Raw genomic sequence first — 16080 nt, forward strand, 5'->3', positions numbered from 1 at the left:
AAAAACTATTATCCTAACTCATATCATTTTTTTTATATTGTTAAAGACAGTCAGTAATAAAATAAGAACAAATAATCAAATTACGAGCAACAGCAGAAATAAATACAGCAGAACAAACATATACAAATGAAATAAACAGTTCCTTCAGTTTTTTGATGTAGGTCTAAACTAGATTGTCAGGTACAAAAATAGTAATCAAATGTAAAATATCTCTGCATAAACCTATATGTCACTGCATATAAATATAGATTAACCTAAATAAAGTTATTCAGTCAAGAGCAGTGAGTGAATTTTTTTTATCTTCTTATATACTTCTTATATACTCAATATTTATATAGCCATTGACGATATTTTCTGGCTTTCCATTTTTTTTCCCTTAACTCGTTTTTTGTCCTGAACGAGTACAGAATCTCCTGATCAAAACAGAGGCGAAGAAGCAGAAACGAGCGATATCATAATGTAAGCAGATGCTTATGTAAAATAACGCGATCGTCAACATTAAACAGCATATAAATCAAAACTAATGTTGCCCAATGTTACTAAATGAAATGTATACCCAGGACGAGCTATAGGACTGGGAAGCTTTGGGGTGTTGATGGACTCGATCCATCTGTGTGTGATCATCGTTCTGAATCATATCCGGACGTAGTCTTTTACTACAGATTGTGCTACCAGCATCATATTTGTGTGATTTTAGGCTTTATTAATATCCGTACCTACCCCTACCCTAAACCTACCCTTAAAACTATGTCAATATTTAAAAAAATAAATATTAAATATTGATATACGATTGCGAAGTAATGGTGCATTCAAGTCCTCCTGGGATGTTCGTATTTATGAGGTGAGAAGTCGTGTTTACGACATCATGTGCGTTCAAGTCTCTTTGGTCGGAGCAAGATGGCGGTGTACCTTCTTTTAATGAATTTGACGAAAATACAGCAAGGTTTGTTAACTCTGCTTATTGAAAATGAAGAACAAAGTGAATATATGAAACCACTGTAAACTGTAGCATTATATATATTATATATATTAGGTTATATATTAGGCTATTTCTAATTATAACAAGCACATGATAAATGGCAGTTTCTTGGACATAAACATAGAATCTCGACGAGTAAACATAGAATTTCAACAACAATTTGCCGTCAACTACATCCATTGATTCCGCCATTTTTCTCACTGACACGTTCCCAACTCATACAGATTGGGGCTTAAAGAAAATCCAGAACTTCCCACTGGTATTTACCACTTTGTGGTGGCGTTCATGTGCGTTCAACTTGTAAATACGATCTTTACGACATGACTTGAATGCACCATTAGCCCTGGTAGGACAATCTGACGGGTAGGATGAAATGTCAGTACACGGGACCATCGGGCAGTTCTTATTGTCAACCGTAATGACAAATAAATTTTGTCATTCTTCAGCCCCCCCCCCCCCAAAAAAAAATGGTAGGGGAAACACTGGTGTAGATGTAAAGTTTGAATCTTATTTACATGGCACTGTGTTGTTAGTCTGGCAAACTGACTGAACACAGACTTAAAAGGTCAGTGTATTAACACAAGCCAGGGGTGAAATATAAACATTGTGGGGTGAATAGGAAAGACTATGGGAGAAGGAATGAGAGACTAAAAATAGGAGAACAGGAGATTGAGAGGAGGTTGAGCAGAACATAAGCTCACTCTTATCAGTGGAACAACATTTCATCAGGTTCAACAATCTCACAAAAACAACAGGTAAGAGAATCGACTCTTTCTCCTAAAGAATAGGAATAGAACAATTCAAGTTGACATCTCATACTTTTGTTATGTTGAACTTTATTTAAAGCTTATATATTGGTTGTTAAAGGTTAAAAAATGGATTTATAATTTCAACTTTAAATGTAAAATTTGTTTTTCAGTTGTACAAAACTGGGTGATTATTCAACTGTGGGCACTTTTATGTACCAGAGGTTGATTTTTTTTATTAAAACTAACAGGCTCCATTTACTTGTTGTCTTGGAAAGTGTTTTTCTTCCCTAAGGATTCATCACTTTTGAAATGCATTTCATCTATACGTATATGTTATCTTTTACACTTGTGCCAGGCCTACAGTAGACTTTCAGTCTTAATATATATAAAAAATATGCGTTATTTATGCGTTTAATAAAAATCCAATCAAGCAGTAATTTTGTCTAATTATGCAAAAATGTTGCCAATATTATTTTTGTGTATTTCTGCAATATAAATGCTAGCTATCAAATGCTAAAGGTAAAGCAGGTGGCCAATTTAATCCAAAATGGTTTTCATAATCATCATCACATAATGCTATTAAACAATACAAAATTTGAGATGTGGTGGAAATTGCACTGGTATAAATGTTCATGATTTTCAGAATTTTATTTTTCTTGTGTGAAAATGTTTTCTTATATTATTTGTATTGTATGTGTATCTACTGTTGGGCATTGTTATGGGACAAATGAAATAAAATACATCAGAAGTGCCTATAGTTGTGAAAACACCCATCTATCACTTTTTATTTTGTAGAGTAGCACAGTTGTGTAACAATACATACAGTATGGTTCAATGTGGAAGTATTTACTTATTAAATATTTATTTGCTAAGTAGGTCATGTGAATGAGAAGTAATGAGAAGTGGAGACACTTCAGTACAAGGCTTAGATAAAAGCCCACACAGGGGACCAATCCACCTTACAACAAGCAATATATTAAACATTTATACCCTGAGACAGCTACTTAATATTACTGCATGCAGACCTGTGATTTATACATGTTGCTTTTGTAAGTTGTTCATTGTTTTGTGCTGGAAATGTGTTTTCTTTTTGTTTTTTGTTTTTTTAGTTGCTACATCTTTCAAGAGTTATAGTAATGTTGCTGCTTTTCAGAGTTTAACATTTTTATTTAGAGTAAATTTTATAGGACAACCCTGCACAAAACTGAGTTAGGCAGTGAAGAAGCAGCCTTCCTTAAAAAAGGTAACCTATGAAGATTCCCTGACATACTTTTTTTTTTTTTTAATTTCGAACCCCTGAACCGTTTTTTTATTAGATACATCAGCTGAAGCTATTTTATAGAATTAATAGTTCTGATCTGATCGGACTAACCATCTTCAAAGTAGTTGTAAAATAACCAATATCTGTATGTAAATCCATATAAATGTGTGTGTGTGTGTGTGTTGCTAAGGTGTTTTGAGGCATCAATCATGTTTAGTTGTGTGCCAAAGTTTAATACTTAATTTAGTTAAAAGTTTGTTCAAAATTCTAACATTGTTAAATTATGTAAAAAGAGATGCTTCCCTTAGCAAATACCACATATTATTTACTGACTATTGGTTTATATAAAAGCAATTAGCCACCCAAGAGAGCCTTACACTTTTATTTGATTTAAAACTAAACTACATTTTAAGATATTTTAAACATTTAAAACATTAAACCGTTTTACAGCAGACTAAACGTAATTACAAGTTTGCACAATTTATTTTTGTTTTTCGGAAGAAAATTTCAGCACTCCTCACCCTCTCTGTGCGTCATGTTCAAGACGCCCCAGGTGCTAAAAAATAACCGGAAAACAGCCCAGAAACCCTTATGCACATGGCACTCATCCATATAACATGCCAACAGTAAATAGAAGGCCAACATCACGGAAAGCACTGAGACTGTCCCTTGGTGCCTGTGTGTTTGTTTGTGTGTGTCCGTGTGGCAGTGTGTATTCAGCTTTGTGTGTCATCATTGCTTCCTCTGTCTGGGGACTAAATGTAGCTCTTAAACACACATTCACGAACACAGAGGCCACTTTAATCCCAGTTCTCAGTCTTTCTCTGCTGGTGGGTCAAAGCAAAACATATTTTAGCTTGAGATCTTGGCTGCAAGTGCCCCTCTGGGGCTCAAATATTCAATAAGCGTAAACAGTGCAGGTTTAGAGATGGACTCTGGCTAGTGTAAGGTGGCAGCTCACATAGTCAACATGTGTATAAACTCGATGAACTTTTGTGTGTGTGTGTTTTAGGGGACTGGGAGTGCTGTCCACTGGACCCCACCGCATGGCATGTACGTTTTTTTCCCACCTTGTGCTATAATCAGTATATAGTAGTCAACATGAATTGATGTTCACAGACCATTTTACCTCCAGAATGTTATATTTATCAAGAAGAAAATTTAGGGCAGGACTTGATTTGTATCCATTGCAAATTAATTGGATGGTTTTTGTTACATGCGTTACCGTAAAGTTATGGGTTTGAATCCTAGCAAATGCCTGAACTTATAAAATGCAATCCAAGTCGCTTTGGATAAAAGCATCTGCTAAATGCATAAATGTAAATGTAACATACACCAGAATTGAGCAATACCGAATGCAAGTTTGCTAGACCATTAACTATATAGATATTTAGTTATTGGTTACAATGATTTAGCCAGATATAAGCAAAAAAATTATGTTCTGAATAAACATTTAGAATAACATTTTCTTTTGCAGTCATTTACAACAACATCAGGAAAAAAGTAAATTAGGTCAATTCAAAATGTTATGGTAACTTTAACGAGTTGTCCAGTGATATTGAGTTTCTATTATATTTTGTTAAATTTATATACTGTATAATTTTTTTTCACCATTTCTTTTTCATTTTAGGTAAAGTTTTAGTAATTTTGTTGTGTGTTCTTGTCATTTATTTAAACATGTCTATATAGTTGTATTAATTGTACATGAAGTTCAAGTGTAAAGTAAAGTGAGAAATGTTAATTATGTAATTAAAAATGAATGTTTGTTTAATTTAAAGTAATGATAATGTTTTGTATGGTTATAGTTTTAGTTAACTATAATAACATTGGCTGTGTCTGTGTGTGAATGCGATTGAGTGTGAAGGTGAGGTAAGGGTTAGATGTAATGGGATGGTTCTTTCTCTGATGGGATTAATCTCTGCCTTGTTCTCTTTAGCATCCGGTTACATGGCAGCCCTCCAAGGAAGGTGATCATTTAATTGGCCGAATAACTCTGAGCAAGCGAACAGCCATGCCAAAAGAGGCTGGGGCTCTGCTAGGGCTAAAGGTGAGGGGAGAGCTAAACATACTGTATAAACACAAGCGTTCCTCTCCTCACTGTACTGAAGTCAACAGCTACACCATATCACGGACTATGTACAAAATACAGGATGCCTACAATACATGTTGTGGCATTTATTAATTCTCTGTAGACTTTACCCATCTTTAATTGATTTGTATCGGTACAGGTGGTCGGGGGGAAGATTACAGAAACTGGGAGACTTGGGGCCTTCATCACAAAAGTCAAGAAAGGAAGTCTAGCTGATGTGGTGGGTCATCTACGGGCCGGTGAGTCCAGCTCTTCTCTCAGTTTGAAGCTCAAATAACCAGAGCCGTCAGTTGATTAAACAATGCAATGAAATGAATCCCATCATACACTGATTAAAACATTAAGCATATAAATCACACAAATGTGTATGTCAGTGGTTCTCAAAACTCAGCAAACTTCTAAGCCTCAAGATGACATAAAATGATTTAAAATAAGATATTAAAATAAATCAAGCATAGCGTCAGTTCTGGCAGGTCACACTAATCAAGCTTGCATCAGTTGACTGTCAGATCACGTCTACCTATAGGAATACGGGCGGCAGTGGCTCAGTGGTTCATGTAGGTTGTCTACTAACCGGAAGGTTGGTGGTTCTAGCCCCGGTTCCACCTGACCAAGTGTCGAGGTGGATGGCTGACACCGCTGTCGGTATATGATTGAGTGAATGAATGGGTGAATGTGAGGCAATATGTAAAGTGCTTTGATGGCCATGGGTCTGTTGAAAGTGAAAAATACAGTCCATTTACCATTCTATCACAGCATACTCCTCCTACATAAGCTCATTCAGTATTATCAGCAGTCATCGCCTTTCTCCAGAGCACTCTGGTTTCTCTTATTTACCCTCCTCCATCCCCAGCTCCTCCTCTTGTCATTCAGGATTTGGTATTCTGGTTCCCCTTGAATCAGACTAAATTCTCGAATTATTTTGTACATTAAATATCGACATTAATGATATCTGAAACACATTATGTTGGTTCTGTTCTGTTTACCTTTGCTCTTATCCATAGGCTGCATGGATGCATAGTTCTTGCCCAGAACAGAACCAATTCGCCAATCCAAACTATATGCTAATTGTTAATCATATTTGACGATAGTGGTCCTGAGAGAATTTAAAGAGCACCTATCATGGAATTTTGAAATTTACCTTTCATGTAGTGTGTAACATAGATCTAAGTGAACAAAAACATCCTGCATAGTTTGAAATATGACAGTGCACCGTATGTATAGTTATTTTCTTTCAAAAGTAAGAGTCGACTCTGAGTAATTTTTAAGAATCGTTAGAAGACCGAAGCTTTTTATCTGACTAGATGACGTCAACTTGTCAAGTTATTTGAATACAATACGCCCACTTATTGCGCTCCAAGACGCCAGGGAAAACTAGAAAACATCATGGCGACGAGACGCTGTGTTCTGAAGTGCGACTCAAAAGCAAACTTTTTTCATCTGCCCAAGGATGAGCATTTGAAGACTAAGTGGCTTGAAGACAAACCATACATCGTCGCGATTGAGTGTTTATTAGTCGTCAAATGTATGTTTCGCGATCTCAGGAAGCTTTTATTATGGACTTTTATTATGGCACATGGTATCTTCTTCGTCTGTCTGTACATGGACTACATGTGCACAGAGCGCCCTCCGGCTGCCAGTATGAATTGAAAACAACACATAAGAGACTCAATCGCTCATGATTAGGCTATATCTGCGCATTTTGAGGAAGTATTGAATAAAAAATACACCTCTGTTTAGAAATTTGACACAGACATATGAGAATCTATCAATATGTCTCCTCATCTGCACACTTTTGAACTAAAAGCCCTGAGGGATGTTGATTTGTCGCGAGTCTTCGTGAGGAGAATAGAGGAGTTTTTTTATGAATGAGATCAGCTGAGGCTCATATTACAATCAAACGGTACAGACGCGGTTTTCATATTCATAACTCCTGACACATATTAACAAATTACTGTCACTATAAGACTTTGATGGGCGTTCCGTTTCCGAAAATATCTGCACAGACTATACCAATCACAACTGACTGGGTCATCGGACCAATCACCGCAGATTAGCGTCACGTAAAGGCGGGGTTTTGAAAAGTGAATCACTAAAGGAATCATTTGAGAATCGCTGTCAAAACAGGTCAAAATAAATGCATATTATAAGAAAACTAAAGTCTTTTTTGTCATTGCATGCATGCAAAACTGTTGTTGGGGACTTCTAAAACAATATTTGGAACATTTTAAATGCCATGATAGGTGCTCTTTAAATTATGTTAAAGCATAATTTTTTAACTGTGATTTAGAAAGTTATTTTGTAGAGATGCCAAGCTCTAAAATATTTGACCGGGTGGAAATTTTGACTACAAATATTAAAATAAAAATAAATTCACAAATGACTGGAAGAGTCATGTAAATTCATTGGTTTAAAAGAGTGGAAACTCTGAAGAACATTCAGCTCCTAAAACTTCTAGAATCCTGAAATGTAACTTTAAATTTTAGTCATAATTTTTTTAGCTACTTTATATACGGAATTTAAGGGTGTCCATAGATTTTAAAAAAAGTTTTTAAAACAAAACTAAGGCTTGGGGTCCTTTGAATATGGTTATGTACAAGACGACCCGTGGAGTCAAAAAGGTTGAGAAACACTGGCATATATCAGTATTTGCAAAGAAAAGCCCCCAAATGTAGATGATTCAAAGACATTCAATTATTGTTGTAGACAAGTAAACGGACAACAAGTGTCTTTAGAAGTCAGTATATTATTTGCATTTTGTCTGCATTCTTTTCTCAAAATTTTTTGTTATATTACAAGTTAAAATTGATGGTTGGAACATATCTGGTTTAATTCACTGTACCAGCAGGTCAGAGTCCTACACGTGGGTGGGTATCCGATGGGTGAACCGCTAATATTTGATGTAACTGGTGGAATGATATTTACGTTGTTATTTGCGATGCGGCTGAGGGTCGGGAATCAATAGGCATGGGTGGGAATCAATAGGCATTTTTGGCTATTGGACTGCGGGTCCAATAGCCAAAAATATTTCAACTCAATTCGTTACCCACTGATAGGCATCTGCTTTCAAGCAGTCCAGTGCTTATTTGTGTTTGCGCTCTGTAGTCTAAAGACCATCCAATATTTCTAATTGCAAAGTGATTTGCAGCAGTGTTTGCACGCTGCAACTGAAGTGATTGACAGCTTCAGTCCCAAAGGGAGTGCTCTTTTCTCCTTTTCTGTATGTAATCTATACAATTGGAATAACATTTTTCATGCTGCTTAGAGGACCAACGGCCACATATACACTGTTTCAGGAGAGACAACCGCATTCAAATGAAGAGTGAATCCGTTAAAACATCCCCTATACTATATGACAATAAAGGCTCATATTTGGCTATGTTTTTTAATTTAATTGCAATTTTTTTTCAAAATAGCCTGTATGGGCAGATTTTTCACATGATGTAGGCAAACGTTTTGTATTGTTTAAATGACGGATGCACGTTCTAATATAAAAATAAAATAAAAATCTGCACCATGCTGCATGTCTATTTTTCTTAAATACATCAACTCAAAATGCCTGATGTTGGTTTGATTGCTTGTGTTACATGAGAAAATAAATATTTTTTGTCTACTTGATGTAGATTTAATGCGGGTGCAGTTTGAGGCGGGTCGGGTACAGAATAAAATTAGTGCTGCTGTTGGATAACGGGTCAGGTATGCTGTTAAGTACTGCGGGGCAGGTGCAGGTTTACCAAACAGGACACGTGCAGGACTCTGGGTCAGGGAACATGTGCTAAAATAACGCATTTAATTTACAGTCCTTATTTTAATTAAATATAATGATGCATTTAGTCCTCAGGTATTTTGAAAATGTTCAAGGAATGTGTTTAATCAGTAAAATCTATTAATAATGTAACTGTATGTTCTCAGATGTATACAGGAATTGAATGTGACAACACACATTTTGACTGTTTGTAGGTGATGAAGTGCTTCAGTGGAATGGTAAATCATTACCAGGATTAACCAAGAAAGAAGTTTACAATATCATCTTGAATTCTCAAACAGAACCAAAAGTTGAATTAATAGTATCAAGGCCAATTGGGTAAGTCGTCAATCACTTCGTCGTCTTACGGGGTATCTGACTCTTGGGTGACTAATGGCAAAGCACCCAATTTTATTCTAGTCCAGACAAAAACAAATCACTATATAAGAGTGTTTGAATAGTCTGTATTGTGTTTAGTTTTCACTCTGAAACATTATATTCTCCTCTGCTCTGTCCTCCTACCTCTTTAAAAAGATGTATTCATTGATTTCTCTCCAAACTCTTGCAATGGGTGTATAAATCTAAGCAAGTAAAACAAAGTCTAAGAGGTGATTTTAGGAGCTCATCTCTCAGCTCAGCTCATCTTTTTTTAACGCTCTAAGAATGAACTTGTGATGTACACACCTCCCTTCTGCCCTCTACACATAACCTCTGGTTGATGATGTTTGACTAGAATACAGATGTCACTGTATACAGAGTATTTGGACAATTATGTCACACTTAATGGAATAGTTCACCCAAAAATGAAAATTCTGTCATCATTTACAAGATATTTTGAAGAATTTCAGTAACCAAACAGTTGATGGACCCCATTCACTTCCATAGTATTTATTTTCCCTACTATGGAAGCCAATGGGGTCCAACAAATGATGAACTTTTAATTAATCATAAATACAATTATAACGGTTTTCACATAAATTATGAAGCAGCTCTATTGTTTCAACATTAAAAAAAAAAGTTTCTTGAGCACCAAATCACGTGACATTGAAGACTGGAGTAATGACAGCTGAATTCAGCTTTTCCCTCAAGGAAATACATTACATTTTAAAATATATTCAAAAATATTATTTTATATTAAAAAGTTATTTTAAATTGTAAACACTTTAGGCACCATTAATAAACACTTTTTTACTGTATTTTAATCAAATAAATGCAGCCTTGGTGAACAAATCTTACTGACCCAAACTTTTAAATGGTAGTATGCCTTGTTTTAATGTTGACAACTAATGTATGGATATGGGATCTCTTTCTTTCAGTGATATACCACGAATACCAGAAACATCACATCCTCCATTAGAATCTAGTACGTACTGAATCAAATGAATCAAGAATCTGATCAAATGTGAACTCTTAAATATTGAAATATACACAAACATCTTCATCTGTTATCATCTGTATGTTTTTTCCATGTCACTCTGCAGCAGGTTCAAGTTCTTTTGAATCACAGAAGATGGAAAGACCCTCTATATCTGTCCTGTCCCCATCTAGCCCAAGTGGTCTTAGAGATGCCCCTCAGTTACTGCCTGGACAGCTGTCGGTCAGTGAATACTGAAGAAAGCAAGCGCAATTCACCATGTTTTGCTTCATTTTGTTTATTAGCTGTGTATGTGTTTGTCTTGCAGGTGAAAATGTGGTATGATAAGGTCGGCCATCAGCTGATAGTGAACGTATTGCAGGCTATTGACCTGCCGCCCAGATCGGATGGACGACCCAGAAACCCCTATGTCAAAATGTATTTCCTGCCCGATAGAAGGTATTCATTTGATCGTTGTTAATTAGCATATTAGATTTTTCTTGCGGTGTCAATTTGGTATCAAGAAATTTGTTATTGTAATGACTACAGAGATTTATTTTTATTGTGACAACTGAAAAGTTTGTGGTCAGTAAGATTTTTTTAAATAATTTTATTTAGCAAGGATGCATCAACCTAATTAAAATGGACAGACATTTATATTTCTGCCATTACAACTCTCTGAGTGTTTGGCATGGTAATGGGTATGACAGTGTTGATGGAATAGATCTGCTACGATGCTGCTGCTGCTTTTATTGCTGCTGCAAGGCACTGCCAATACATACACAACACACTGCTGTGAGCAAGTAAGACATGCTGCTGCTGTGTAATATAGTGTACATGAATTACCGGTAGCAGATCTATACAGGTGGAGCTGGGGAAGGTGGGGGGTTTCTGACAGCGCACTGCACTGCTAAGGCAAATGCTAACCAAGTATTTGAATGTTGAGCACGCGAGCTCATTGGCTACTGATACAGCAGGAACCAATCAGCTGTGCCCTATAGAAAATTATGTGATTGCAAGCAGATTGAGCTAAAGACCTATCAGCCTGCGCCATCTAGAGTTTCATGACAGAACTTTGTATTGATGTACAGTATAAAGACTTGATAAATGCTGTTCTTTTGAACTTTCTATTCATGTAGTATCATGGTTTCTACAAAAACATTAAGCAGTACAACTGTTTATATTGATAATATAGTAAGACATTTTCTTGAGCAGCAAATCAGCATATTTAGGTTTGACATCTTTATAATTCACATTTTAAAATATATTCAAATAGAAAACACAACAATAATTTAAAATACAATAATATTTTACAATATTTTTATTGTGTATTTGATCAAATAAATGCAACCTTGGTGAGCTTAAGAAAACCTTAGAAACATTACAAACTTTTACCGACCACAATCTTTTGAATGATATTGTAGATCAAAACGCTGAATTTATGATTTTGATTAGTGCTCATATATGCATCAAGCAGTTGTAATTTAGTTTTAATGTTTTCATTATATTGTTTTATGTGTATATTTGTTTTACTGTAGTGATAAGAGCAAGAGAAGGACGAAAACAGTGAAGAAAAGTCTGGAACCCAAGTGGAACCAGACGTTTGTGTACTCACACGTCCATCGCCGGGATTTCAGGGAGCACATGCTGGAGATTACTGTGTGGGACCAACCCAGAATACAAGAGGAGGAGAGTGACTTTCTGGGAGAGGTACGAAGCATATATTCACAACATGGAAGTGCTCTCTGAAAACATTCGTACGCAGTATTTCGCCTGACTGTCTGTGAACCTAGATCCTGATCGAGCTGGAGACTGCCCTGCTGGATGACAAGCCTCACTGGTACAAGCTGCAGACACATGACGTCTCTTCCATCCCACTGCCGCACCCGTCCCCATACCTGCCCCGCAGACACGGCCACACAGAAACACCCACCAAAAAGCTGCAGCGTAAGTAGAAGGCCACGCTGGTGGGGATGTGATGAACATAGTATATCACTTTGTGTTTAAATGCTTATTCTATCACATGGAGGAATTTGCTAAGAATAATTTCAATTGCAACCATGCCACTGTTTTAGGACCAGATAACTGGATATGTACCCAATTATAATATACTTCTCCATCATGTGATCATAAATTTGATAGGAAGTGAGCATAAACAATTGTACCACACGTTTTCTGTGGGTGGTAGTAGTTGAAAGGTGACTGGACCCTGTAATTAGCATCGTTTGCACAGAAAGCCGGCGTGTTTGCCCAAAAACAAATTACATTTACTTTTAAATTTAAATATGCATGGGGCAGCGCTACATCAGCATGTATACAGTACAGTATTATTCAAAGGTTTGGGGTCAATGAGATTTTTTTATGTTTTGGAAAGAAGTCTCATTTATTTGACCAAAAATACAGTAAAAACAGTAATTTTGTGAAATATTACTCTTTAAAATAACTATTTTCTTTTTTATTATCCATTACTCCAGTCTTAAGTGTCACATGATCTTTCAAAAATCATTCTAATATGCTTATTTGCTGCTCAAGAAGCATTTATTATTATTATTATCAATGTTGAGAACAGTTGTGCTGCTTAATTTTTGTGGAAACTGTGATACATTTTTTCAGGACTCTTTGATTAATAGAAAGTTGCTTGCTGAATAAAAATCTTACTGAACCCAAACTTTTGAACGGTAGTGTACATACTAAATTGTGAGTGGTATATACTAAAATAATAAAATACTGCTCAATTGTGTGCCACAATCATTCAATGAATTCGCCCCCTCAGTGTTTCCCAGAATTACTGAAAGCTGAAGTGGATGTGGGCAGTTCGATTAAAATGGATCAAGTTTGCCTTTACTTTCTAAGATAAGATATGTCAAACCGGAGAAATTATCATAATTTCACAATTACAAAACAATATATACTATAGCTGAAGAAAAACCATCAAACATTAGTTAAACATCAACACATTTTTAAGCTCGAGGTTCTGGAGTTCATCCAGGCTCATTAATATGTTTGGCATTGTCTCTCAATTTTCCATGTCTGTTTTGTCTGTACGTTCATGATTTTGAACCGTGCTGCCTGTGAGTTAGTGTGTAGGAGTGTGTAGCCCATGAGTACAGTATGTCCACAGGACATATTTTAGTATGCTAGTCTATTTCTGTATACCTTTGCTTTCCTATCTGTGGCTTATTTCAACAATGCTTTGTGTGCATCCGTTTACGTCTTTATCTCGTGTCTGTCTGTACATCTATCCCTGTGTGTATATCTGTATCTGTCTGTGCAGGCTCGCAGCGTATTACAGAAACTGATTATGATGATGCAATTGGTGTAGTTACCACAGGTGGGTGGGAGGGGCCAAGGCAATGGCAACCTTGGCACTTCTCTGTAAATTGTGCATTATAGTACCCCAGAAGAGAGAAGCATCCAATAGCAGGTCTTCCCTTCCTTTGGAAGTCACCGCTGTTGTGCTGGAGACAAGGCACATCTGGAAATTTTCATTCATCCCATACTAATAAAATAAAAATGTTGTTACTATAAATTGCTTAAAACATAAAAGTGGTGCTTCTTCTATATTGGGAGACTGCGTTTATAGACATTGACTGTCCGGAGTGTTCTGTCTCCAGTCCTTTTCTCTGTAGTATAGTAGCGTAGACCTGCAGCATAACGCACAATAGTTAACACATGCATGATCACAATGGGGAAGGGGATGAAGGAGAATTTGGGAATGGGAGGACTGCTTCCTCTCGCTGGTGCTTAACCTTTTATTTTTCCTCTGCATGGTAGAAGTTAGAAAATGACACAGTTTTGTGGAACACTGCCTTTGTGAGATACCTTGACTTCTTTCTCCAAACCATTAGGCATATTTCTATGTAATTGTGAGAATAGTGGATGTTGTCTTAGGGCAGTAGTTATCCTTTTTTTTCATTATTTTTTGTTGTTGTCGTACTTACCTTTGAAAATTTTAAATTGTGACTTCAAAATTAGGATTTTTTTAAAATTATAATATAATATGATGTGATCTATCATATGATATAATATAATAGTTATATTACGTACATTGTAATTAACAATACAAATTATATATAAAATACAATAAAACTAAATAAATAATATATTTAGCTTTCAGTGTTGATTGCTTTGCTAATTTATTTATGAATGTTTTGTCACTAAGCCAAAATTGTAGACTTGGTGTAAGCATAAAATGTGTTATTATATTTTTAAATAACCAAAAATAGAAAAAATATATAAATTGAAATATAATGTAGAGCTCAAATGGTGATTACAATTGTCAAAAGCACACATTGGTCATGAAAAAAGGAGAATGAACAAGGTATTTTAATTGTCTGGCATGTTTTGTTACACTCAATTGTTTTTTGGGATTTACGCATTTCAATTAACAGTAAAATTCCAATCAAATTGAATTAAAAAATACATATTTTAATTGAATGATTAAGGATTTTTGAATTATTCAATTAAAATATGTAAGGATTATTATATTTACTATTAATGAAAGGTGTAAATCTTAAAAAAAGGCTTAATTTTTTTTAGTGTAGATATGATCTAACATATTATGCCAATGCTTTTACTTTTGGATGGGTTCTAACATGGGAATGTGGTTTGTCAAGGCCAACAACTGCATAAGCAATGCATCTGAATTTTCCAGACAGGCTTTCCAAAATTAAACTTTTGTCTGTGTGATCACAGCTACAGAAAACCGATCAAGAGAAAGAGAAAGGGACAGAGACAGAGACCGAGCAACGACTTTAGAGGTTCCTGATCAGCAGAGGCCAACTCAGTATCGCTCACGGTCCGTGTCTCCACACAGAGACGAAGAAAGCAGGGGGCGGTCCCGTCCTCCCAACGTCCCCGCACAGAGGTATGTCCCTACCTATTTAGGATTTATCATGTAGCAAATAGTTGCAACCTGCTTTAAAACGGGCACATCTCTCTAAGGAGTCTGGATGAAGTTCAGCACACCCGGCGATCCCGTTCCCCAACACGCTACCATGATCGTGCCCGTGTGCAGGAGAGAGATTACGCAGACGACAGGTAAATTGAAATGCAAGCAAGTGTTTATAAGTGTGTGTTAAAAAAACTATCACTTCCATGTGCCTTCATTTTCTTCCACAAAAATGCTGTTTCTGGAATGCCATTAAAATGAGTTTTTGGGAAGAGAAATAAGGTTTTTGAGACTTGCTAAGGTCTTGGACCGTATTGAGAAGGTGGGTTAGAGACAAAACACATGTGACTGAATGACTCACGGAAGGTTTGTTTTTGAAAAGATTGAGCACCGTTGAAGGGTTTGTATGGACAGAGACGATCATACAGAAAGACACATCTTTTCTAACCATTGTGTATTGTTCTGGCTTTAAAGGTTGTGTCCCGTCCTCTTCTAACTCGCCTACTGGTGGCTGTTTTTTCCTTTATGTTTGCTTTTTTATTGGTCTGTTTTGTTTATTTTCCTATGTGTCATCCATCTCCATGCTAATTGCAGTGAGGTCATCTTGATACACAGATCAATGCGGGGTAGAAGCGCAGAGTGTCTGCACACCCAAAGGTAAAGAAAAGTCCAGAATTGAACCACCAATCTGTGAATTAAAGTATTGTTGTATTCACATTACTGTGTAAATCAATATTTCTATCTTGGTGTCATAAGCACTCGTAATATCATGTTCATTTTGAAAAGACTCCTCATATCTGTTTCGTTCGCCTAGCCTGAAGTTGATTCCATTTAATTAAAACAATTCTGAGTGTTGATGCCAGTTTCTCTCCCTCGAACGCTTCTTGTCAAGCTCTTCGCCTCTCAACTCTAATAATTCAGAGCAGCTAGTTGACAAGAAACATTACAAGCGGAACTTTCCACTTGCTTTTGGCATACAGCCTAAAAGATGAATACCTCGTCACGACAACCA

The 16080-nt window shown here is 36.2% G+C and overlaps 1 protein-coding gene across 1 annotated transcript in view; it reads left to right on the plus strand.

The window, feature by feature from the left end:
* rims1a (regulating synaptic membrane exocytosis 1a) overlaps window positions 1-16080 on the plus strand; it is a gene marked incomplete at its 5' end in the record, with an annotated part of 104481 nt that overhangs the window by 67325 nt on the left and 21076 nt on the right. The window contains 13 exon segments of the mRNA XM_079841970.1: window positions 4002-4042; window positions 4926-5036; window positions 5218-5317; window positions 9039-9162; window positions 10140-10186; window positions 10305-10420; window positions 10506-10636; window positions 11716-11887; window positions 11971-12124; window positions 13452-13508; window positions 14873-15044; window positions 15122-15217; window positions 15663-15725. Coding sequence (XP_079698096.1) covers window positions 4002-4042; window positions 4926-5036; window positions 5218-5317; window positions 9039-9162; window positions 10140-10186; window positions 10305-10420; window positions 10506-10636; window positions 11716-11887; window positions 11971-12124; window positions 13452-13508; window positions 14873-15044; window positions 15122-15217; window positions 15663-15725 — 1384 coding nt within the window.

This window comes from Gobio gobio (assembly GCF_949357685.1).
Source record: "Gobio gobio genome assembly, chromosome: 18".
Classification (NCBI taxonomy): domain Eukaryota; kingdom Metazoa; phylum Chordata; class Actinopteri; order Cypriniformes; family Gobionidae; genus Gobio; species Gobio gobio.